General features: G+C 35.4%; 1 protein-coding gene across 1 annotated transcript in view; it reads right to left on the reverse strand.

Annotated features, from left to right (window-relative positions):
* Dnah7 (dynein axonemal heavy chain 7) overlaps positions 1 to 26651 on the reverse strand; it is a 293210-nt gene that overhangs the window by 10784 nt on the left and 255775 nt on the right. The window contains exons 58-64 of the mRNA XM_040294623.2: positions 22561 to 22722; positions 16125 to 16310; positions 14513 to 14650; positions 10754 to 10984; positions 7570 to 7722; positions 5657 to 5834; positions 447 to 550 (exon numbers count right to left, since the gene is read on the reverse strand). Coding sequence (XP_040150557.2) covers positions 447 to 550; positions 5657 to 5834; positions 7570 to 7722; positions 10754 to 10984; positions 14513 to 14650; positions 16125 to 16310; positions 22561 to 22722 — 1152 coding nt within the window. The remainder of the gene's footprint in view (positions 1 to 446; positions 551 to 5656; positions 5835 to 7569; positions 7723 to 10753; positions 10985 to 14512; positions 14651 to 16124; positions 16311 to 22560; positions 22723 to 26651) is intronic.

A 26651-nucleotide genomic window follows, 5' to 3' on the forward strand; every position in this document is an offset into this window, starting at 1 on the left:
TAACTATAAGTAAGTGTCCTTTTCACAGTTTATTTAGTACATCTTGTTTACCTTTTCCTGTGGGTTTTTTTTTATTTCATTGTTTAAAGTGACTCCCCAGTGCACGCTGCAGTGCAGTCTGATGTTAGTTAAGTGCATGTAGGCTGTGTGATGCAGCAAGGATACCGCGAGCTTTCTTCAGGAATGAGTTATGTGCTGTTGCCCATGAGCTTATGTTACTGATCCAGAAATATGTGTAAAATAAGATGGCTTTGAACAGAAACAAAACACAATTATTTGTCAATCAATTAACTAAATTGAAACTGCAAAATCTCAACCCATATTTCCCCTGGGTTTATGAATTTTCGAATCCAATGTTGGCAGAAACTTATAGAGCATTATTATCCCAAATAAAAAGAATTGGCTGTACATGTATATATATATATATATCATTAGGAAATACTAACCACAGGCATTGTATCATAAAGAATTTTTGGATGTGATTCAGCAAGTTTCTTGATCTTTCTATTCCAGGAAGCTCCATCCAGAAATAATCCATGAATGAAAACACCTAAACATAAAAGAAATGTTATATAACACTTTATCGATTTTTTAAATATTGATTGAGCTCTCAATCTAAAATTCCTACAAGTGAATATTATGCAGGTGAAGCTAGGTTAACAGTCCTCCCTTCCCCTCCCACCCCTCTGCCCTATCTAGTGTTCATCTAATCCTCCATCCATCAGTATCTTTTACAGTGTGTTATATAATAAGCTGTATAGAAAATGAATTTTAAAAAGCTTATATAATTAAGGAAGCAATAAGTTTTTTAAAAAAACCTGGCAGAAGAAGAAGGTTTTTAAACTTTCTTTAATTATTTAGCAATATGCCCATTCTGAATATATTAAAAATAAAGGGATTCTGTACAAATGGTAGGCTAGATCTGTGCCTGGGAAGAAAATGATTAGTTACAAGATAATGTGTATCTTAAGGACCTCTTTCCCCCATGTCTATTTTTCTTAAATGTGTACCTATAATAAAACTGTTTAGATGATTAAGTATTAAAGATGAAATAAAAGGTGGTTTAAAGGTTGGGTTAGATTTCATGCATTTGTAGAAATTAAGCAGCATGAATTTGGAATTTCTACAATAGCACTTGAGGGCTTATAATGTGCCAGACACTGATAGGCACTGAATAAAGAAGGTTGAAGGCAAATAAGGTTATGGTTCTCAGTATTGGTGCTGTCATAGGAATAGAGACCAGAATGAAGGAAACAGGTAATATGATTGCAGAGTGTGACTAATGCTGTGAAGTTAATAAGCAGAGTAGTTAAAAAGGATAACAAGGGGAGTGGAAGCCTTAATAGATTGAATTTTCACAAAGGTTATTTTCTGATGACCTGTAATTTTTAAAGGAGAGAACCCAAAGTTGCGAAGTGGTCACCATGATGATTCTGGGCTTAGGAATAGGGCATTCAAAGATCCCAAAGAGAACAAATTTTGAGGTAGTCTGTTGACTGTGAAGGTCAGTGTGAATTAAGTAATGGCACATGATGAGCTTGTACCTGTGAAGTCATGTAGGTGGAGAGCAGCCAGAATGTGCCTGGTCTTACAGCTGTGGTAAGAAATCTGGGAAAATATCATTATGGACTTATTTAGTTGTCTGATTTTTCAATGTAAGCTAAAGCTGACATGATCTGCATGTTTACATCTTTCAAAAACTTCCAGGGCTTCTGTGTACGTTAAGGATTATAAAGAGGTAATGACAGTAGCAGGGAGATAATAGGCTTACGTAGGGGTCTAGATAAAAAATGGTGGTGGCAGTAAGACTGTAGGTGAGCAACTGCATCTGATGTGAGAGCTATAAGGGAGCAGAAGAATAAAGTTTTGACTCTAAGGCAATGGCATTTATTAAAATTAATTGTAAGTTTTTACATATCCAGGAGACACTAAAGTGGACATGTTAGTGTAGCAGTTGGATATAGCTGTCTGGATCACAGAGAAAAGATGTAGATTGCAGACTGGGGACATTAACAAGGAGAAGGCTAAAGATTCAGAACAGAATAAAGTCACTCGAGGGGAGAGGATGCAACTAGAAAAAAAGAAATAATCCCAGGACTGAATGCTCAGAAACTCCAGTATTTAGAGGAGCACAAGCCACCAAAGAAGTATGAATGTGGCCAATAAGAAAAATCAGTATAAGGTGATATACTAGAAGCAAAGGAAGAAGAATATCTCTATAAAGACAAAGTTGGCAACTGGTGAAAACTGCTGAGGCTAAGATGAAGACAAAAGGGAATTTGCTGTTCGTCAACATGGAAGTCATCAGTAGCTGTGAAAAGTACAGCACTGGTTGATCAGAGAGGATGAGAAGCACACAGGAATTAGGAGGTGAGAACCTGGAGACAACTTGCCAATATAATTACTTTGAGAGATTCTGCAATAAAAGGGAGAAGAGTTATAGAATAGTCCGTGGGGGTGTGTGGATGTAATGACAATTGGAATTGTTTTTTGATTTAAGATGAGCAAGATTTTAGAGCATGCTGTGTGTTGTTTCAGATTTTCCAGCCCTGAGTGGGATGATATTGATTCTGGAAAGAAAAGGCACAATTAAAGAAGCAAAGACCTGGAGAAGTACAAGGAAATGGGGTCTGGATTCTCAGAGGGTGCAGATTTTGACAGAGTAAGAATTTGGTGGTGCTGAATGCTCTCTCCTGAAAGCTTTTGATTTTTGCAATGAAGGATGAGGTGAGATGGGGTAGAGGTAAGGAAAAAGGAGAATATGAGAGTGAGAAGGCAAATTTCCCAGAGGAATAGTAGTAGGATGGCTTTGTGTTGCAAACCCTTTGGTGTGACAATCAACATAAAGTAAAAACATTTGGCACAGTAACATAATTATCAAACTCTGTTGTGACTGCATATAAACTTGCCAGTATCTCCCACTAAAGTTTTTTTTTTTTATTGTTGGTTGTTCAAAACATTACATAGTTCTTGATATATCATATTTCACACTTTGATTCAAGTGGGTTATGAACTCCCATTTTTACCCCGTATACAGATTGCAGAATCACATCAGTTACACTTCCATTGATTTACATATTGCCATACTAGTGTCTGTTGTATTCTACTGCCTTTCCTATCCTCTACTATCCCCCCTCCCTTCCCCTCCCCTCTTCTCTCTCTACCCCTTCTACTGTAATTCATTTCTCCCCCTTGTATTATTTTTCCCTTTCCCCTCACTTCCTCTTGTATGTAATTTTGTATAACTCTGAGGGTCTTCTTCCATTTCCATGCAATTTCCCTTCTCTCTCCCTTTCCCTCCCACCTCTCATCCCTGTTTAATGTTAATCTTCTTCTCATGCTCTTCGTCCCTACTCTGTTCTTAGTTACTCTCCTTATATCAAAGAAGACATTTGGCATTTGTTTTTTAGGGATTGGCTGGCTTCACTTAGCACAATCTGCTCTAATGCCATCCATTTCCCTCCAAATTCTATGATTTTGTCATTTTTTAATGCAGAGTAATACTCCATTGTGTATAAATGCCACATTTTTTTTTTATCCATTCGTCTGTTGAAGGGCATCTAGGTTGGTTCCACAGTCTTGCTATTGTGAATTGTGCTGCTATGAACATCGATGTAGCAGTGTCCCTGTAGCATGCTCTTTTTAGGTCTTTAGGGAATAGACCGAGAAGGGGAATAGCTGGGTCAAATGGTGGTTCCATTCCCAGCTTTCCAAGAAATCTCCATACTGCTTTCCAAATTGGCTGCACCAATTTGCAGTCCCACCAACAATGAACAAGTGTACCCTCTTCCCCACATCCTCGCCAGCACTTGTTGTTTGACTTCATAATGGCTGCCAATCTTACTGGAGTGAGATGGTATCTTAGGGTGGTTTTGATTTGCATTTCTCTGACTACTAGAGATGGTGAGCATTTTTCATGTACTTGTTGATTGATTGTATGTCCTCCTCTGAGAAATGTCTGTTCAGGTCCTTGGCCCATTTGTTGATTGGGTTATTTGTTATCTTATTGTTTAATTTTTTGAGTTCTTTGTATACTCTGGATATTAGGGCTCTATCTGAAGTGTGAGGAGTAAAGATTTGTTCCCATGATGTAGGCTCCCTATTTACCTCTCTTATTGTTTCTTTTGCTAAGAAAAAACTTTTTAGTTTGAGTAAGTCCCATATGTTGATTCTAGTTATTAACTCTTGTGCTATGGGTATCCTATTGAGGAATTTGGAGCCCGATCCCACAGTATGTAGATCATAGCCAACTTTTTCTTCTATCAGATGCCATGTCTCTGATTTGATATCAAGCTCCTTGATCCATTTTGAGTTAACTTTTATGCATGGCGAGAGAAAGGGATTCAGTTTCATTTTGTTGCATGTGGATTTCCAGTTTTCCCAGCACCATTTGTTGAAGATGCTATCCTTCCTCCATTGCATGCTTTTAGCCCCTTTATCAAATAAAAGATAGTTGTAGTTTTGTGGATTGGTTTCTGTGTCCTCTATTCTGTACCATTGGTTCACCCACCTGTTTTGGTACCAGTACCATGCTGTTTTTGTTACTATTGCTTGAAGTCTGGTATCGCTATACCACCTGATTCACACTTCCTGCTTAGCATTGTTTTTGCTATTCTGGGTCTTTTATTTTTCCATATGAATTTCATGATTGCTTTCTCTATTTCTACAAGAAATGCCATTGGGATTTTGATTGGCATAGCATTAAACCCTTAGAGAACTTTTGGTAATATTGCCATTTTGATGATGTTAGTTCTGCCTATCCATGAACAGGGTTTATTTTTCCATCTTCTAAGATCTTCTTCTATTTCTCTCTTTAGGGTTCTGTAGTTTTCATTGTATAAGTCTTTCACCTCTTTTGTTAGGTTGATTCCCAAGTATTTTTTTTTTTTTGAGGATATTGTGAATGGAGTGATTGTCCTCATTTCCATTTCAGAGGATTTGTTGCTGATATACAGGAATGCCTTTGATTTGTGTGTGTTGATTTTATATCCTGCCACTTTGCTGAATTCATTTATTAGCTCTAATAGTTTCTTTGTAGACCCTTTTGGGTCTGCTAGGTATAGAATCATGTCATCTGCAAATAGTGATAATTTAAGTTCTTCTTTTCCTATTTTTATGCCTTTAATTTTTTTCGTCTGTCTAATTGCTCTGGCCAGTGTTTCAAGAACTATGTTGAACAGAAGTCCCACTAAAGTTTAAACTGGTTGAGGGACTAGGTCCTAATATTTCCCTGTTGATATGTCCTGTGCCTAAGGAAGTGAGCCAGTGAATTCATAACTCAATGACGAATAAGGAAGAGTTGACTGTGAAACATTAGTTGAGGCAGTATATAACAGTCATTTAGAAATAGATGTCCTTCATTTAAAGACAGCACCAATTGGGTAAAATTTAGAAATCCATAGCATTCTTAGAAACACTTGTTTAAAATAGTTTAAAACTCTATCCACTTTTTTTTTTCAGATTCATCTATTGCTAGCATTTGTGCCCCATTTACTTTATCATATATCCTCTCTCTCCATAAATTTTTTCTCAACCATTTTGAGGTGAAGTTACCTACATGTTGTTTACTTTTTTAATAGCTGAGGAAGATAAGTAAGAAGTTACACCTCTGTTCAGTGCCAAGATAAAAGCAAACTCATTCTCTTACCCCACTTACCATCTTCAGGACCATGTTTATAGTCTTTGTCTTCCATCACCTCATAGTCAAACCCCAGGAGATCAATGGGAATAGTGTATTTCCTGGCGTAGTTCTGCTGGGCACCAGTCAGGAAGGCTTGGGTGAAGAAGAAGCCAGAAAGCCAGAAGACTGCAGGAGGGCCAACCTCATACCATTGCTGTGGTGGATCAAAACACAGAGTCCTAATGATAGTCTTCAATTTTTTTTTTTTAAAAAATACCTTTGCTTACTAAAATGTGTCCCCAAATATTTTTGTTTTCTTTATCTAAACTAGTAAATGAACTCAGGGATGACAAGCCAAAAATAAGTAGCATTCAGTGTTGATGCTGACTTTCAACTTCATCTCTCTCACAACAGCTTGGGAATTACAATGTGTGAGAATGCAGACATAAATGTCTGTTTTACACACGCCCAAAGGTTCCTTCAGAAAATCCCCATACCACACTGAACATCTGATATGCACTGTTGCCCAAAATATGTGACTTAGTTGAACAGGAGAGATTCCCATAGTCTGGTCATGAGGTTTATTCTTTAAAAAATTTTACTCTAATAAATGAGAGTAAAATCAGTCATTAGTACCTAGTAGACTATTCTGGAGAAGTTTTCTCTCTTATTTCACCAAAATATAATGAAATCTGACATATAGAAACACATGATATTGCACAAAGAACTCCTGAAAAAAGCAGGGTAGTAAGAGCTTATGGTCTTCAGGGTCTTTAGAAATATCCAGACTCCTTAATTATTAATATCACAGATTCTAATTCTGACCTGGCTGAATAATGACTTTAAATAATAAATTATAGAGGCCAAGCTGAAACAAATCAACTCGAAAAGCTTTCCCTATAAGAGCCCAAAGCAGAGCCTCATCTTTCCAGAACAATCTTAATTCCTTAGCATCCAACTCATAGAAAAGAGGGCCTGTGTTATGAAAAAGGGAATTAAATCCACTTATCCCTAAAGTAATTTCCTCACAGTTTTTGATGCCTCATATACAATACCTAGGAAATTAACTGATATTTCAAGGATATAACTATTAATAAGGGCTGGGGTTGTAGCTTAGTGGTAGAGTGCTCGTCTAGTATGTGTGGGACACAGGGTTCAATCCTCAGAACCACATTAAAAAATAAATAAACAAAATTAAGGTATTGTGTCCATCTACAACTAAACAACAACAACAACAACAACAACAAACTATTAACGAGAGCACCGGTACACACAGATATTGCCAGTAATTTGGAGATAGGCTTCTTCCTTTCAACATTTCCAAGACAATCAGCCATAGAGGTCATTGCTATCCTGTGCTAAACCAGCTAAGTAGTGATTTCATGACCAAAAAGGTTGCCAGGAAAGGAAGAAATCAAACTCCTCACTAATAACTTGTCTAGTTTTATAAGATGCTCTGCTATAAATATGTGTGTGTGTGTATATACACACACATACACACATATACATATATGTATGTGTGTGTGTGTGTGCGTGTGTGTGTGTACTTTTAATTTTATGTGGTGCTGAGGATGGAACCCAGTGTCTCACGAATGCTAGGCAAGTGCTTTACCATTGAGCTACAACCCCAGCCCCTTTATAAGCATCTATTTTAATGCTAAATATTTAAAGGGAAAGTCAACATGCCAGATTTTTTTCTCTTTTCAAATGCCATTAACTTCATTGAACATGAATACATACTCTAAAGTCAGAACTTCCACTTCTAGTACTAGTATTGTGACTGTTCAGTGTGACAAGTATATACATCATATAGAACATTACTAAATAGTGGCCATTTGTGTCTGGCACTCACAGCAAACTAGAGAATAACACTCACGTGTTGGGCATTGTGATGAAGAAAATTAAGCCAGAAGAAAAATAACAATGTATGTTAATTTGGATAAACTTACCTGCAAGAATTTTAGTCTTGCAAGGAAGTCATTCACATAGCTGCCAAGTGGTTTAAGGCTTGGGTAGGATTTACCCATCCACATTCCTGGAATTTTGACATTCAAAATGCTTCTAACCACTTCTTCAAGATCTGTAGACATCACTACGAGCCCCTGAAATACATTTAACCTTGCTAACATGAGAGTATAGATTATGACTAGCCAGTCCTCTTTAAATACCTTTTTTACAATTATGCTAACAGAAAGTGAAGATATTTGTTTTTGCTTATACAAGGACATCCTAGAGTCTTTGAACTAGTCCTTAAAAAATATTGTTTTATTCTAACAAAATTTTACTGGAAAATCACAGTCTAACTTTGACTTATTTCTTTAATAAATGAACAAGTAATATATTTTCATTCTGTCTTCTTAGAGGGACAGTGATAAATATTAAATTAGGAAAATTATATGAAATGGTTTGAAAAGTTAAAATATTTAGAATACCATTGTGAAGTCTAGCTGACCTTGTTCTATTTTGAATCACTGATGCCCACATATTGAAACTTTGAGTTTCTTGAAAATTTCTGCCTATTTTGATCTTATAATTGGTCCAGTTATGATTATCATTTCTGTTTTTCCTATATAAAAATATTATTTCAACTAACATATGGAGAAGATTTTACAGTAACTGTGATAGACTAAACACACATATTTCATTTGCTGCCTTCTCAAAATTCCATTGAAACAACATTAAATACTTTTTTTTTTAAAGGCATGAGCCTACAAGTGCAGAAAGGAACAGGGAATTGATAATGGGAACACAATTTTGGGAGTGAGAAAGCACGTGGGCTGCTGATAGTTGATTCAGGAGTTACAAGAAACCTTATCCTGAAAGGAAAGCTAAGAATCAGCTAGATATACATTGAGGAATGCTCCCAAGCCTTGGGAATTAATAATCCTACATAATTCTGAAAACGAGGAAAGGAGGATGCTGTTAAATGTGAAGGATTTTGAAACCTGGTTTATAAATCAAATTCCTAGGTCTTCTTCCCCCCTAACTGCACATCACTGACCTTAAATGTAACCTGGAAAGGAAAATGCAGAAATTCCTGGAGTGGGGGATGCCAGGTCTAGTTGAGGTCAGAGTTATCATACAGAAATCAAGGGTGTTAAGAGAAGGCAAGGGTAGACAACGCTGAGATTCCTATGGCCTTTATTCTTTTTAGCTCCCAAAATTCTATGAGCCAATCTTTATCTTCCAGGAAAGAAAAAGGAGGTCGAGGAGAAACACATAATGATGCTGAATGTTTCTTTGCTGAAGAACTCACCCAGATTGCTCTACAGTGCAGATCACAGTCAGCAATCATCAGTGTACTTACAGTGTCCCCTCAACATGATAATGCCCCATTCTTATTTAAAAGTGGACAACCCAAATTTATTAGACATTGGAAGAAGGTTTCCAACATGAAGGAGGAGTTTTTCGATTAAGCATTCCCTTTTTATATACAGAGACAACTACAGATTTTCTGTTTCTTGTATAATTTGGGTAACATATGCTTTCTTAAGAATTTATACATTCATTTGCACTCTTTAATTTTCAGACATCAAGTTTTCATGGTACTATCTTCAGACCTCTTAGACTATAGTGTCCATTATAATGAGCTTTCTTCTATTAAGTGTTCCTTATCTAAAATTCTTGGGACCAGAAGTATTTTGGATGCTTTTAGATCTTGGATTATTTGAAAATATATCATATATAAAATATTATCAAGTACAAGAGAAACTATATTGTATAAGATATTTAGGGAATAGGACCCAAATCTAAACACAAAATACATTCATGCTTCATATACATTGGTTGCAGAGATCATCTCAAGTTTGGTTTTTCAAATTTAAACATTTTATTTCCCAAAGTAGGGAAATATAAAGAAAATTATAAGTAGTTCATATAGTTTGGGTGGATGGCTGAGAGAAATTGATGCCTCAAAGTAACCTAGACTTATTTGCACTATCAAAATATTTGAGGTAACTTATAAATTTGTTTCTAAATAAAAATCAATGTATCATAGACTCTGAAATATATCTCCAGGCTTTACTTCCCTCTTCAACTCTAAAGCATGTATCTAATAGTAATCCCACCTCTCCATTCAGTCTATGAGGCATTTCAAAATTAATCGGAGTGAAAAACATTCTTGACTTTCTCCCTCAAACCTGTTCCTTCTCCAAGCCTCTACTTCCTAGGCCAAAGGAGGAGTGACCCTTGACTCCTCTCTGCTCTCTCCTCCCACAGCAGTTTTCAGTCACCCTAGTAGACTCCTAAGTCGATAATAACATAAGCGACCACATCTCTCTCCCCCTAATGCTACTACAAGAGGCCAGCTCAGATGGACTACTTCAACTGTGTAAGGAGCATTTGTCTGTGCAAATCCTGGTCCCCTACATGACTTTCTCCAGGGGCCAGATTAACTTTTGAAAATGTAAAATAGGTCAATTAACTTCACTGCTTAAAAAACTTTGAAGCCTTCCTTTTATCTTCGTATTTTAAAATAAAATTCAAGATCCTAAGCACGGCCGACAATGCCATCATGATCTGGTCCTGCCATCTCCCTCGTGCTCACTTGCTCTAGCCACACCAGTCTTCTTTCTGATGCTCCTGGACCATGACACAGTTGTTCTTCTCTTGACTTTTACACTCTCTCTAAAATGCTTTTCCCTTAATAATCCTCTGGCTTTCCCTTTAAGGTCATTTTGGCCTCTGTCCAAGGATCAGCTCCTCAGAAGGGTCTGATTCAGTCTGACAGAGCTTCTCAGCCATTATTCTCTATTTCCTTACCTTGTTTTATTTATTTTTTCCATGGAATGTATCATTTACCAATATTATAAATGTGTTTACTTATTTTTGGTTTGTTTCTCTCTTTAGAATGGAAGTTTGCAAGGTCAGAGGCTTTTTTAATTCTTTAACATTTTGTGTCTCTTTAGCGTGTATCTTATCCAGTGTGCTACTGCTATGAAGTACACTCTATACTTATCTACCTGTATAACTGTTGCTACCAGAATTCTGTTAAGTTCCTAAAAAATCACGATTTTTTTTTTTTAATCCTCAGAACCAAGAACAACAGTACGTGCTCAGTACTTAGGTCTCGTAAATAGTTGCTGTTAGATTAAAACTATGTCTAACTCAATGATTTTATGTGTTTCATCTTACCTTAATTGCTTTTTGAATATTAATGCATGATTCTCTTATGGTCTTCAGCAACTTATTGAACCGCCCCATCTCTTGGACAAGTACAGTGTTCATGCTTTGAGTGTAAGTTGTTGGGTACCTCCTCATGGCAGATTCAACATCAAAGTTGTTTGGAAGTTTACCTAGTATGTCACCAGCCACCTCGTTTACTACTTCATCTGATGATTTTGCACCAGCACCTGCTGAACGAGACTATGAAGAATCCAAACTATAACTCAAAAATCCTCATACAATTCTAAGAATACCTGCAAAGGAAAAATCTAAGGTAAATCTTCATAAGCATGAACACTGTTCTGCAATTTTATCCATGAGGCTTCACACAAGATTTATTAAAGTGATGATAACACACATGGTGAGGGATTTCTTAGAGAAAATGATTGTAAGAGAGGAAAAAGAGAGGCATGTGATGTGTTCAGAGGAAAAACAAAATCTGGAGAAAGCAAATAAGTTATAGGTTTAGCTGCCTGGGTGAAGGAGAAGGATCCGATGCTGCAGATGGAGGGAGAAAAGCATTTCAGCTGGTGCAGTAGCCAAGTGATGGTGAGAAGGAGGGAATCTGATCTGCTTTGAAAAAGCTTGCTGCAAAATATATTTGCTAATAACTCTGGGGCCTACTGGTCACCAAAAGTAGAAATATAGTTTTCTCCTTGAACCTGCAGGGCAAAGAAAATAAGCTCATCTTCTCTAAGCAGTTGGAAGAGTTATAGAGAAAAGACAGACTTTAGTGATTCACGTTGGAAGCAAGGAAAGAAAATTTCAACTCAATTTTTGTTTTTTATGTTTACAGTGACACTGGGTAAATGAATCTATATTTTCTGGAAAACCTCTTTAAATTCTCAGAATAAATGAATGTATGTATATGTGTGTGTGCCTGTGTGTGCACTGAAGGAGAATAGCATATTAGAAAATTCCTATTTTTCCAGTCCAAGGAAATTGTGTTTAGTCTTCTTTTTTTTCTTCAGATTTTACATTTCCTTGTTTCTATACTCTGAATATTATGTTTACTTGGTTTCTACCTACTCATCACTTGCCACTATAAGATCCTATTAAGTTATACAATAAGCAATTATTAATAAGTTTAATTATGCTAGTAAAAAGAGATATTTATGTGTATTAATACTTTATTATAATCACAAGATACTTGTTTTACAACTAAATATGTAAAAAAAACCCCATAAAGAACAAAAAAGATGATGAACGTTTGACCAAAACTAGTGCAATGTCTATTTCCACTTCATTGAAAGAATCAGATGCTGATTTCTATTTGCATTTTGACTTACACTTAGGTCCTATAAAAGCAATTAAAAATTTCTATTTTCTAATAATAGCTGTGCCTCCATAAAAAAAAAATCACATAACGCCCAGGCCTATCACCTATCAAAAAAATGTAATAAAAATATTTCAGTAACAGATAGTCCCCATATATATTTATCACATACCAAAACCACGTAATTGGGGTGGGTGGTAGGTTTTTGAAGGTAATATCCAATTGATAATAAGAATAAAGAGCAATTGTGTGCTATTTATCTATAATTGTTTATCTTAGCTTTTTCTTTTTTACTACCTGTCCTTAGAATTTTTACAATTACCATTGGAATATTATAAGGATTACTTTTCCTTTATTAAATAAAATAAGTGAAATTTATTTTTAAGGACACATCACAGAGTGTAGCCTTTTTAGAGATTCTGCACCATATTAGTTTTCTAATATTCTAAGGTCAAATAATTTTCCTATTCAAAATGGAAGACGGCAGTCAAGCATAAGAAAAGGATCTCTGCAAAAAGTCACATTCTCAACTCTGATACTTCCCTCTTTCATTTTTTCTGTTTTATGTAAATACAACAATACAAAAAGTCTTATCAACATTAACTTGCTCTCCAAGTGATGATGTTCCAGTCTCTCTGCCTCTGAATTGTGATTCACTGAACTACTGCTTACCCATTAGTATAATTGTACTTCCAATCCAAGTTTGAGTATATTAAAAGAGGTTGTTGAATCACATACTGAGAAGATACCCTGGTGAATTTAAACTTATTTGTTTGGTTCTGAGTCATTTTCTGTTGGAATGAGCCTACTGTTTTATGTGTTCTATAATGTGACACACCCCATCAAGTTTAAATAAAGCCAAAAGACACTGTAAGTAAATGTCCTGTTGTCAGACTATTATGCACTACATGCCATCTAATGTTCCTAAAGATTTACTTATTCCTGTTTGTTCACATACTTTTATGGCCACCCAGGCCACAATGACTTTAGTGCCATCAATGAGTAAAATGGACATAAAAAAAAATCTTTGTTCTTTTTGCCTGGTTAGAAAAATGTCACTATAGATTAGATTAGAAATAGGAGTTCTTTGGGCTTTTCTGTCAATAAGTACCCTCCTAATTCTAAGATTTTTCAGTATCTTTGGCTATCTGCCTTTGAGTCACACACCATTTCTAGAATCTAGAAGGGACCTGATAGGCTAGCAGTTCAGAGCACAGGTTCTAGAGTTGAACTAGTGTGAACCAGGCCATTGGGTTTGTGTCCTGCCTCAAAACTGTACCAACTGACATTGGAAAAATTACTTAATTTTTGTGTGCCTCAGTTTTCTAGTTGTAAAATGGGAAGAATAATAGCTCCTGCTTCATAGGATTGTCGTAAGTATTACATTACTCTACAGAAAGCCCTTACAACAGTGCTAGCACACAGTAAGTACTACATAAATATTAACTGTTATCATGTTTACTTTGAGATTCCATAAAAATTAAAAAAAAATAAGTTAGAATTCAGTTAGTAGGATAATTTGCTTAACTGAATATTTATCCTTAATTATTAAAATTTCATTTAATCAGTATGAGAATTCTTGTTATTTGGATTAATTTAATTTGCTTCCAAAAATTAAAAAACAGTGAGCACATTTAAAGGGAGAATAATACAAGAGAAGATCTCTTAATGGATGAGCAAGATTAGCAAATGATTTCATTCAAACATACTGACTGATGCTCACGACATGCTAAATGCTGGTGCCTTTGAAGACTATTCTCCCAGCTGTGATGCATTTATGCTCTCACCAGTAGGGCTGAATATCTGCCAAGGATCATCTGCATATTTCTTCTAACCCTTTTATTTTGTACTTACCAATCAATTATATGCTTTAAATGTTATGCAACCTGATAAAATATTACCATGAGAGGATCTGTTTCTATAGGTAAAATGTTTATGAATATATGTATGTATGTTTGTAGTGCTGGAGATCTATCACAGAACCTTACACCTGCTAGGCAGGTGTTCTAACATTGAGCCACATCCACAGCCCTTCTGCAATATTTCATAAAGGTAAGTCACTAAAACCAGTTGTTTTGAATTAGTAAGAGACTAGAAAATAAAGCAGGCAAAATTCTAGGTAGCTTGTGTCTTCAAACTGCTGCCCAAGTAACTTTGATATTCTTTTTTCCACCTTAAAGAAGATTTAAAAAAAAAAAAAACATACATTGTAGTTGGATAAGACTTATGTAAGAAAGAACTGAAATTCCTAGAAGCAGAATGATATTCACAGAATAGGTCTTGATTCTAAAAGAGAAGATGAAAAAATTGCATGTGATGTACTCTATGTTTAAATCTGTATTTAAGGTATGTATGTTTTTTCCTTATCCTTTAAATATCTTTGACTACTATACATGAGGCTCAGAGAGCATCCCTCAAAGGCTCAGACGTCAACTCGTGCACACAACACACACCTGTGTAAGAAGAATGTTATCAAAAAGCAGTTGAGTTTCTGACTGATCTTTAGTGATATCTGCATTGGCATTCATCCCAAAGATTTCTGGTGCTGGGGTCAGTGGCAGAGTCTTTGTGTATTCGATGTAACTTTTGTGCTGAAAAAATAAGTAACAAGAAGTTGGGCGATTAGAAATAAATTGCACTGCAGAACTTCATATATGAGAGAGATAATTTTCGACACTCAAGTTATTGAGTTGGATGAACCTGTAAGACTGGACACTGAATGCTTTAATTTTCTTTTAGTCTGGGCCCAAGTTTAAAAAACAATATGGACATGTTTTTAGAGGAAAAGGAAATCTCCCACTCAATTGGAATGGGTTTTAAACAAGGGAAGGAGAAATCTGTTAACTTCATTTAGAAATTTCTTCCAGAGGATTTTTTGTGTCACATTCTGTTGTGACTATTCTTAACTTATCAGAATAAAAATAGTCTTTTCTAGTTTACTCTGATTATTTTGTTTAATCTTATTGTGATAAATCCACCAAAGTGAGAAAAGTAAAAATTATCTGAAAGTTTATTATCCCAATTACTGCCATTAACATTATACATCTTTTTACATATATGCACACACATTTTATTCACATGGACTTGTACCAAAATTTCATCCCTTCCTTGATATAAATATAATCATATGCAAACATAGACAGAGCAAGGGAGGTTTGGTCATTGATGATTTTATGACATGGACTTTTTTACATAAACCTTACTTCATTGTTCTTTTTTCACACTTGACAATTCATCATTGGTTATCTTATCCCCCCAACTCCTCATGTTGACTTAGTCCATCCAATCAGTGATGTAAGCTCTGGGACTGATTTTCCCCTTCATCCATATTGATATCTGCACTTAGCTAGCATTAATCCCAGTGGATGATAGGGTTATGGCCCAAGAGTTACAGTATGTATCTCTGTTGCATGTGCCCATGTGTTTAACTTTCAAAATATACTCTTTAACTACTGGGGATCAAATGAGAAGCAAACTTATTATCCTGGAAGTCCCTTGAAATCTATGGTGTAATAATCTGAAGGCAATGGATAGGACCAGAAGAAGAGCAGAAGGAAACCTTAGCCTAGTGCTATAGGTGGTTCTGTCACTCTCTGATGCCTCCACCTGGGTGACCTTGGACAAGTCATTCAACCTTAATGAATCTGCTTTCTCATTTATAAAAGGGTATTTATAGTACCAATGTTAATTTGATGCTTTAGTGAGATCATTATATTTATAAGTATTTGTGATATAAATGTTAGTTATTACTAATAATATTCTGTAACCCCTCTTGTGTATATTTATTTTAACTGGGGACAGTGATATCTGCATTGGCATTCATCCTAAAGATGAATTTTTTTACCGGAAGAATTGAATTCATGAGAGTAAGCTCTCCTTGGGTAAGGAATGTTTCTAAGACTCTTCACATTATAGCACACTACTAACTCCATCTGTGCACATGGTGTGCTCTGTCCCCACGTGACTAAAAAACAAGGGGAAAATCATCACCTAAAAAAAAAAAATTCACTGCTACCATAGGAATTTCAAGTTCTATTGCTTTTAGATTTTTTGATCTATACTTACATCGCCAGAAGGGGGGACAAAATAGATGCCACTTGAGTCAAACTTATATTCTGTATTTTCAACTAATTCTGTACAGAAAAATTTATTCAGAATGGTGCGCAGTGTGCGGCGGTCCCAGTCATCAGTCACTCTGCCTCCGTAGTTGCATTCGCCAGTCATGTACCGAAGGGCGTCATAAGGTAGTTCCTAAAATTGAGAGCTTAAGTCGTGAACCAGGTAAGAGGTATCAGTATAGTATTGTATGAAATTGTTCCTTGTTGAGTCCTATTATTAAGTTCTTGCAAATTTCCCTTTGTATACTTCCCTACTAATTGTTGCAGTTTCCCCCAGATCTTTCTCTTCTTTTGTATTATTTCATTTCCATGCAATCAATGCCGAGACTAGTAATTGCCTAATCCCTTATGAACTCATTTACTGTTCAACCAACATTTTTTGAGTACCTACTATGTGCCAGTTGTTAGAGTCTGTAAACAAGTCAAGATGGTGCCTGGCATTTTGCCAGAGGGAGTAGTTTGTGAAGTAACACCAGTGAGCCATTAAGTGTGGAGATTCCTTATTGGTTGACTGCTGTATCTAGTTTATGTTAATTAATAAACTGTGTGGAATGTATATATACCGCTCCTGTCCTACAATAAACGGCTCCCACTCCTGCTGTATCAATGTACACAAGTTGCTCATCAACCCTCGGTTATTTTGCTGCAGCCGGACTGCAGCACCAGTCACAAATGAGTTAGACCACACGCCATCCTTAAAAACCTTGCCTTGCTGAGTGACATGCAAAACAAAGCCAATATCATTCATAGATAATCAGTATTGATTTTCTTCAACACCTTTTTACATCCATATATATATTTGACAGTTGGAAACACACTCTATGTTCAATTTTACATTTTTCCAATCAAATCTCATGAGATTTCCTGTAGTATTTCAGAAAAAATTCTTTAAAAATACTTTGAAATGACCATTTCTATTCCAAGGAAAGTTGCTTATAAAAAACAATTTGCAATATTACTAAACTGCTTTTCTGAAAGGTCTAGCAATTGTAGCAGCCAGTTTAAAAGTTTCTGCTAATTAAGTATTTTAAGTTGTATTTTTAAAAATACCAGTGAGGCTATTAATTGTTTCATGTGTTTAATAGTGTTTGTTTTTCTGTGCACTGCCTCTTCTGTTGTTTCAACTAAAGTTTTAACAGTTTTTGTTTGTATAAACAATTACAAACTGATATCAAATTTGTGGTAAATGATTTTATATTTTTCTTTTTTCCTCTTTCTTTTATCCTCTAGGATACAAATTCTAAAATGTTTTTCAATTACAATGGTATTGATTTTTCACATTGTAATTTCTTTTATCCTGAGCATGAATACCTACATACCCATCAGCAGTATAGAGAATTTTATTTCTCACTGCTCCCAATAGAGTTTTATTATTAGGGGAAACATTGATAATTAAAGCATAAAATTATTTTTAATTACTAATTTTAGTTTTGACAAAAATGTTATTTAACAATGTTTATTCACCACCTATGTTTTTTATTTTAGAAACTATCTACTGCATTCTTTTACATATCTTTCTCATCTGAATGTTATTTTTTCCTGTTATTAAAAGCTCCTTATAAATTCTGAGTCAGTCTGCCGGATACATTTAAATGTTTTCTCCTATTTTTATTTGTCTTTTATTTATTTTTATTTGTATTTACCTTTTATTTGGTGTTTAGTTGTTTATGATATTTAACTAGAGTGATATTTAAAATATTTTAACTAATATATATACTACTTTTTTCTTGAGATTTTTTCATCACCTTTATGCTTTACATACCCTTCTTATAGTTAGTTATCTGTTAAAATTTAAAGTTTATAGATCCTACATTCCAGGGATCCCACTCTGAGGACTGACTCTTCAATAGGAAGAACAGCACTAGAGAAGAGCAGATAGTAGTGATTTGAGAGGAGAAACTTACTGAATTAGGGTTGGAAATTGTGGGAGTTGTTATCTCATAGACTGGAACCTCAGGCAGTGAATATAGGAGAATGTGTCAGTGAGCAACAACTTGTGGACAAACAGAATCGAGCACAACTCCAGAGTATTTGATTCTATAATTGCAAGTGTGAGAGGAGTCTGACCAGATGCATACCCTGTGTGGACTTGCCTTGCTCCATCTCATAAAAATAGGAAGCCTCATATGCAAATTAAATAATTAATAATTGAGGTAGAGTAACACATGGAGTAGCTAGCTCCCAAGAGGACTTTGTGATGCAGATGCAGCTGAGATCAGGAGGGGGAGGATTGGATTTAAGTATAAAAAGGTGAAACTTGGCCAACACACTCTTGAGAGTTTATAAGGAAAATGATACCTGTTGTTTCAGCAGCTTGGTTATAAAAAGTACCAATCAAACTGGGGAGTGTTTTTCTCCCAGAGGCAAAGTAAATAGATGGAGTCCCCAAGCAGTAGCTTGCTGCTTCAATTGCTTTCTTGTTCTGTCCTAAAAGAGTTGAGCCCATGGGCAGGAGAGAGTGTAGATGCAAACAGAGCTCTGAGTCAACAACTAGAGTTCAAGGTTATGTATGAGGTAGTTCACTTAAACATTGTTTATAAGCAACAAACAACTCAAAAGAAAATTAAAATATCATTTTTGAGGAAGATTATATATATGTTGTGTTAATATATATGTATATTTGCATATTTATACATGCATAGGATAATGTCTGAATACATATGTCCTAAGATGTGAAGCTGATTGCCTTGGAGATGAAATTAGGATGAGAGCTGAGGGGTAAAGGATGAACTTTTCATGCACACATACTTGCAAATACACATGCCCTTACCCAAACAAGAAAAACAAAGCAATCGCCTACCTGCCAAGAAGAAAATATATATCCACTTGTATTTTCTTCTTTTATATTTTATTTTTTCCTATTTAGTTTCTTAATCAATTAGGAATTACATAGAATGAAAATTCTAACTTAGCAAATAACCAATTATTCTAACATTTATTAAATACTTTTTTCATTTCCTATTCAATGTAAATGGTATTATTATTCCAAATTTGTACATATAGTAGTTTTGCCATTTTTCTGTGAGAGCATGAAGATATTTTCACTAAGATTCACTTATTAAATAGACACTCATGGAGGCAAGTACTACACACGTTGTTTTAGGCACTGAGAATTCATGAATAAACAAATCAAAGCACATAACTTAGTGGCTCATGATTTGGCAGAATATACTCTGCTTCCTAGCAAAAGTTTGCAATTCCCAATAACTCAGATGTATCATGAACTCTGTTCAGGCTGCCAGAGCCTGGACACATGTATTTCTGGGCACTATTCTATGTATCTTAGACACAGAATCACAGAGATGATCAGTAAGTAGACCACGGAAGATAAAAAGATCTGGAATCACCTCATACTTTTACAGGTACTCACACTCTTGATAATCAAGAGTCTCAACAAAGGATGATCAAAGTGGTTGTCAGTCTTAGTGACATGCAAAAATCTGCCAACTGGAGGTAAACTTTGCTTCTTTTCTGAATTGATTATTCAAGAAAGAGTGGCAGAAGTAGACCAGGATTGAGCATAGGAAAGGGCAAATCAAAATAGGAGAAATATGTATGCCAAAGCGCAGAGATGTGAAAGAACATATTACACAGGGAGAAGAGAAAGCAAAGTAATGTAGTGCATGGATTAGAGGAGGGGTGGCAGGGACTGTGAGAAGCAAGATGTGGTTTGGACAGGATAAGAAATAACTGAGGGTTGATCAAGGTGGAGATTGGAGCATAGAGAAAGGCAACACTTAGTAACTGCTCATGGAAATAGGTTCCCATATGATAACCATTCCTTGTTCTGCTTCTTTTACCTGGATTTTTCACGTATCTACCTGCTACACATCTGTGAATTTCTGACACTATCCCTTGTCTGGATTAATGAATAAGGTATCGCTACTACGCACATCAGAAAACTAATATGAATCAAGATTTCTCCCTCTACCTTCACCATTTAATATCTAAATCATTTTAGTCCTTTCCCTTATGTATCCAACTGCATCTCTACCATGTTCCCTATCCTAGCCTAAATGCTTTGTAGTTTAAACTCATAACATCTCCTGTCCGGGTTATCATGATGGTCTCCTGTATTATTTCCCCATGCTCTCATCAGAGGACTTAAAACAAGAGAATTTTACTGTCTAATAGGTCTGGAGGACAGAAGTTCAAGATCAAGGATCATACTCTCTACAGTGCCATCTGGCTTTTGATAGCTCCAGGTTCTTTTTACTTTGTGGTAGTCAAACTATAAACTGCTTTCATCTTCACAATGCTGTCCTCCCTCTGTGTGTGTGTGTGTGTGTGTGTCCAACTTTTCCTCTTCTTATGATAACACCAATCATACTGAATACCGTTTATGTATGATGTTAGCTATAAGTTTTTTGTAGATGTTCTCTTAGGGAAATTCCCCTCTATTTCTAGATTACTGAGAGTATATTTTATTATGAATAACTATTGGGTTTTGTTAAATGCTTTTTCAGCATCTAATGACATGGTCATGTGATTTTTCCTCTCGAATCTATTGATATGATGGTTACATTAATTATTTTTTAATGTTGAACCAGACTTGCATATCTGCATACAAATGAGTCTTCACTGCTGACTATATTTTAAATTAGAATATATTCTCCAGATATTCAGAACAAATTGCTAATTAGAAGAACTCTTCATTTTTTTGTTTTTGTATTATAATCATTTCAGTTCAAATATTTCCTCAGATACTATATAACTGCAATTTTTCCTCTATTATCATCTTTTTTTGGTCAATATTACTACAAGAAAGAAATTTATCAAATTAATGATTCATTTGAACATTTTTCCCAATTTAGATGCTGTAAAGTTGAAGGCTTTCTCAATTTATTGCATTTAACACAGAATAAGAATTTGTCCAATAAAACACAAAAACTCAGATAAAAGATTTTTCACATTTAGTTATGCCATTTGAGCTCTTAATATTTATTTTCTGAGTTCCTTCTTTGATTTTGTAGAAATAGAGAAAATATCATGCTAAGTGAAGTATGCCAATCCCCAAAAAACAAAGGCCAAATGTTTTCTCTGATATGTGGATGCTGATCCTTAATGGACGTTGGGTGGGGAAGCATGGGAGAAATATAGGAACTTTAGATAGGGCAAAGGGGAGGAAGGAGAAGGGAGTGGGCAGGGGAGTAGAAAAAATGGTGGAATGAGATGGACATCATCACCCTAAGTACATGTATGAAGACACAAATGGTGTGACTCTAATTTGTGTACAACAACTACAGACATGAAAAACTGTGCTCTATATGTGTACTATGAATTGAAATGCATTCTGCTGTCATGTATAACAAATTAGAATAAATAATTTTAATAAAAAAATCGATTTAAAAGGTTTGCAAACCTTTTTAAAAATAAAATTCATGAAAAATTCCAAAAACTTAAATTTCTTGATACTCCATTGATTAAATGAATGAAAGAGTTTCAATTAGATTTGAACAACACTCTAAGGTATAGAAGACCAACTTAAAAAAAAAAAAGCTTCATATCCTTATAGGCACTTCTAGTTGACTTATCAAATAGTTCTTCAAAGACATAAACCTAGAAATCCAAATGTAAACAGGTTTACCTCCATGTTGTGGGAGAAGAGGAAGGAGGGAAAAGGAGAGGAAGAGAGAGAGACAATGTACTAGAATTGTAGAGAATGTGCCAGGTGTGGTGGCACACACCTGTAATCCCAGCGGCTTGGGAGGCTGAGGCAGATCCCAAGTTCAAAGCCAGCCTTGGCAATGGCAAGGTGCTAAGCAACTCAGTTAGACCCTGTCTCTAAATAAAATACAAAATAGGGCTGGGCATGTGACTCAGTGGTTGAGTGTCCCCTGAATTCAATCTCTGGTACCGCACCACCCAAGATGTTGATGTGATATTAGGCTTTTTTTCCAGAATCTATACTTCAGGTTAATACCAATGGCTAAAATAGTTTCTTTTTTTGACAAATGGTTCAGACTGGAATAAAGATATATTGACATGTCTCTAAAAATAAAGCCATGCTCTAGAAAAGAAGAAAATTGGGGTTTTTCTCTCTCTCCCCCCCCCCTCTCTCTCTCTCTCCACCCACCTCCCCATTTTGGAGGCTGGTAGATTTATGGTCTTCTCAAGTCCTTTTCAAAATAAATACAATTGGTTTCTAGATCTCCATAGATGTTTATGTGTCAAAATAAATAATAAAAAAAATAGGTTCCTAGAGACAAAGTAACATCCTAACTACCTACTAGAATAGTCATAATATCCCATTATAATAAAGTACTATTTATTAAGCTATTGGGAACTACCCTGCTATTTATTTTATAGGAGTAGAATTAATCAAAGGTCCCTGCTTACTGTATAGATACAATGTGATAAATAATGTGTGGTTTTTATGATACCTCATACTGATTCAGGAACATGTGGAGCTGCTGTACACTGATTCTGAGATCAGTCTCATTGAACTCATAAGGAATATTCCACCCTAGGGGTCCAAATTTCCTTCTCTCTTGTACCAAAGCATGAAAGAAACAGAGGCCATAAAGCATTTTCTTGAATTCTTCCTGTAATGAGAAGAAATTGTGCCACATCATTATTTTTCTCCCAACATTGCATTTTACTTACCATATTTTAAAATGAAAGTAATTAAATTCCTTTGCTTACAAATAGCATAGAAATATATGCATCCCAAAGCATAACTAAAACAGAATTGTGTTTCTACTGACTCCTCAGGCAAAAAAAAATGCTTATTTTTATTGTATTTAGCATATATAGCTAAATGCACTCGATTTTCAGGAAGCATAGTAAACTCATCTAATTTAATGTTACCTTAAAGGATTTTGGAGGTGCCAACTCAAGTATCACAAGGCAAGAAATGTATGATCCCAGGCTACCATGGAAAATTTCAAAGAAGATTTGAAATTTGAACCAATGAAATAGCTTCAATACCCACAAATAAAATACCAAATGGTCAAAATACAGCTTGAGATTTCCTCAGATATGCTAACTGCTGTTTTGGAAATTCACTTCTCCCACCAAGGGAGAGGGTGTGTGAGATCTGCCTTCTACATTGAAATGCTGAGAAGGAAGGAGAGTTAATACTTATTCCCTGCAGCTTGGACAGGTGGATAAGTGCAAAACTAATGATTGAAAAAGGAGAGCAAGCTGTGGCTGCAGAGTAGAGGACTAAGAAAGAGAAATCACCACACCCCTCTGATGGTGGGCTAAGCTGGTGGGAATCTCAAGGATCAGATCAGTAGCTTGGGCTAGGCATGGAAGTCTGTGGTCATTTTGAAGGTTCTGTGGTCAAAAGGACTTCTACAAGGGGGTAGAAGCCTATATTCCAATAGTAAGAGTTTGTCTGAGAAGAATGTTGTAGAACCAGAAGCTGAAGGGTCTAGGAGCTGCCATCTGAAAGCAAGGCACTGCCAAGGTGGGTGGGTCATAGTTAGGGGTAGCCAGTAGTGGAGACTACTGAAAACTCACAGGAGAACCATAAGAGAGTCAAAGAGTTATCTTTAAACCCCTGTCTGGTTCAGAGAGCTCCAAATACTGCTACCCAGAACAGGAATTTCTACTTGTTCCTATCTCATCCCCCAAACACACTCCAAACTGTGTGGTCAGTATCAATAGCTATCAAATATAAGAGGGGTTATAAAAAGATGCCAGCTCTATCCTCTTCCTGTGACGGCATGACACTCACTGACTATAGGCTCCAGGTAAGATGCTAGGAATGAAATGTGAAGTAATAACTAATATATTGCATTATACTTTTTGGTTTCTGAATCAAGACTGGCTTTGCAATTTAAAATGATTATAGAATATTTTATTAATTAACAAGAACAAGAAAATTCACAGGGATGCCTGGAGTTTTATCCAAGAGCAAAGGAAAAGTTTTTTCACAAAATAAATTTCAAAACAAAAGAAAAAATAGCATATATTTAACCAAAGAAATTGAAGTTAAACATATTGGGCCAATTCTAAAACTATTTTAGATATATAACAGAACTATCAAATCTGCAAATGTGTCATTGTTGTTGGAACCCAGATAGAAGAAGGTACATAGAAATATAGAATGAAGAGAAGCAAGAAAGAACCATGGAAAAATGCACTCAAATTGGAAGTATTGGTATGGAGTCATAATTTCTACAATATGTATATATATATATATATATATATATATATATATATATATATATATATACACACACACATACACACATATATATATGTACATGTCCTTTTTGTAGGTATATATGTGTATATATTTGTGTGTGTTTGTACATGTATTTATTTCCAAGTTCTTTCCAATGATAAGGTCAAGAAACAAAGACAATGAAGTAGTAATGAGCTTATCTAATACCAGATTGTGGTCTCTAATAGCATTTGTCCTTAAAAGAAAACAGAACTTTTCAGAAAATTGGCAGGTTCTATGACTAGGGTAGGATGGGTACAGATGATTCTGGAACATTCTATACCAGAGAAGTAAAAGGTGATGATGATGCAATAATATATATATATATTTTTAAAATATGGGACCTATAACAAGTAAAAAGAAACCAGAATATCCACTGCCCAAATATGGAACAAAATTGAACACCAAAAGACTTCAGTAATGAGTTATAAATCATTGGGAATGAATTCCTCAGAAATTTCCAAATCTGTACCAATAATAAATAAATGGGAGAGAGAGGAGAGATGTTGCTTATGACTGTGTGTCAAGTGTCAAATGTGCAGAGTGTTGCAGTTGGAAAATAATTATTTTGTAACCATCACAGGAAAACTCAATCAGGGAAGAAATCAATGGATACTAAATCTGAGTGCGAGGATGGATTTTGATGAACAGAATATTTACATGATCCTAAAGATTCTCCTCACAGACTTATTATTAATTACAAGGGGGAAAGCAGGTATTATACAGTGGAGAAATCAGCCAATACCTTGTCCAGGTGATCAAAATTAGTATCTCCAATAAGGAACAAATGGGTGTCACTCATATGTATATACATGTGTGTACATATATGCATACATAGACATATACATGTACGCACAGTTGGCCTTCCATATCTTCTGCTGGCTCTGTGTTCATAGATTTACTCAATCTCACATTGAAAATTAAAAAAAATATATTGAATACAGATTTTTTCCTTGTCATTATTCTCTAAACAAGACAGTTCAACAACTATTGACATAGCATTTACATTATATTACACATTGTGAGTAATTAGAGATGATTTAAAGTATACAGGAGGATGTATGTAGTTTGTAAATACTGTGGCATTTCATATAAGGGATTTAATCATCTGAAGATTTTGATATTCAAGGAGGGTCATGGAACCAATTCCCCATGGATAATGAGGGACAACTGACATATAGATAAAGAAGACACAAATGGAGTTATAAAGCAAACAGGAGAATATACTAATAAAAGGTAAGCAAGGATAAAGGATATTGAGATGTTCCTTATACTATTTTTATGCTTTCAACTTTTCCATAAGTTTAAATTATTTCCAAATAAAAAGTTAAAACAGAAAAACTGAAGTGTTGCTTTGACATTTAATGAGGTTTGGATTGGGACTGCATTTTGTAAGTGTCTGGACCTCTAAAATCTGTGACTACTGCTGGCAAGGCCTTTTGATCTAGAAGAAAGGGAGGGCTGAATTACATTTTGCAAAGACTCTCCATCCGGCCTATCAGATGCAGAAATGCCCTCACCACCTGTCTGGAGGTAACCTGCTTTCTTTGGGCCTAATCAATGCAAAAACTAGTCAGCACAGGTCTTAGAAGCTCAGGATAAGCTTTGACTTAGTTTTTAAACATAGGTACTTATTTTTAGTGCCTGGGCTTTTGTTTAATGAAAGCACTTCTTTATTTCTAATGTTTTCTTTTGATGTACACTTAAACTATATTCAGACATCAAGAGTGTGAGCTTTTTAATGGCAAAACTTACTAAGGTTCATAACCCCTCTTAAAAAGAAACTCTTCCATTTTTAATTATGGTAAAAACACTGTGAAACAATTTTAGGTCACAGACATTCATGCAGAATTCTAATCATGAAAGCAGTGGGTGTTTTCCATGCTCGCCTGGTGATGCTGAGAAAGACCCTTATGAGTCCCATCAATCAAGGAGGAAAATCATTTTGGCTCTCATTATAGTTATATGGAGGAAATATTTTTATGTTTTAATTTAGAGATACGGCTCCAAATAGCAAAGGGCTCAGTTAATATCCTGAAACAAGATTCTCCAACCTTGCAGATTTGTACTGGGAATGGCTTACAGCTGACTTTCTAAATAGAAAGCTACATTATTAATGACACCCCATAAGATCTCAACTGAGCAGGAATGAGGCTGGTGGTAAAATTAAAATAAAATATTAATAAAATTGACTTCAGCACAGTCAATAATCAGTAATCAAAACCAACTGCACTGCAGTGCAGGAGGCCTATTTAATTTGTAGTTTTACTCAGTGCACACATCCCTGATCACCAGGGG

The sequence above is a fragment of the Ictidomys tridecemlineatus genome, chromosome 7, assembly GCF_052094955.1.
Source record: "Ictidomys tridecemlineatus isolate mIctTri1 chromosome 7, mIctTri1.hap1, whole genome shotgun sequence".
Lineage (NCBI taxonomy): Eukaryota > Metazoa > Chordata > Mammalia > Rodentia > Sciuridae > Ictidomys > Ictidomys tridecemlineatus.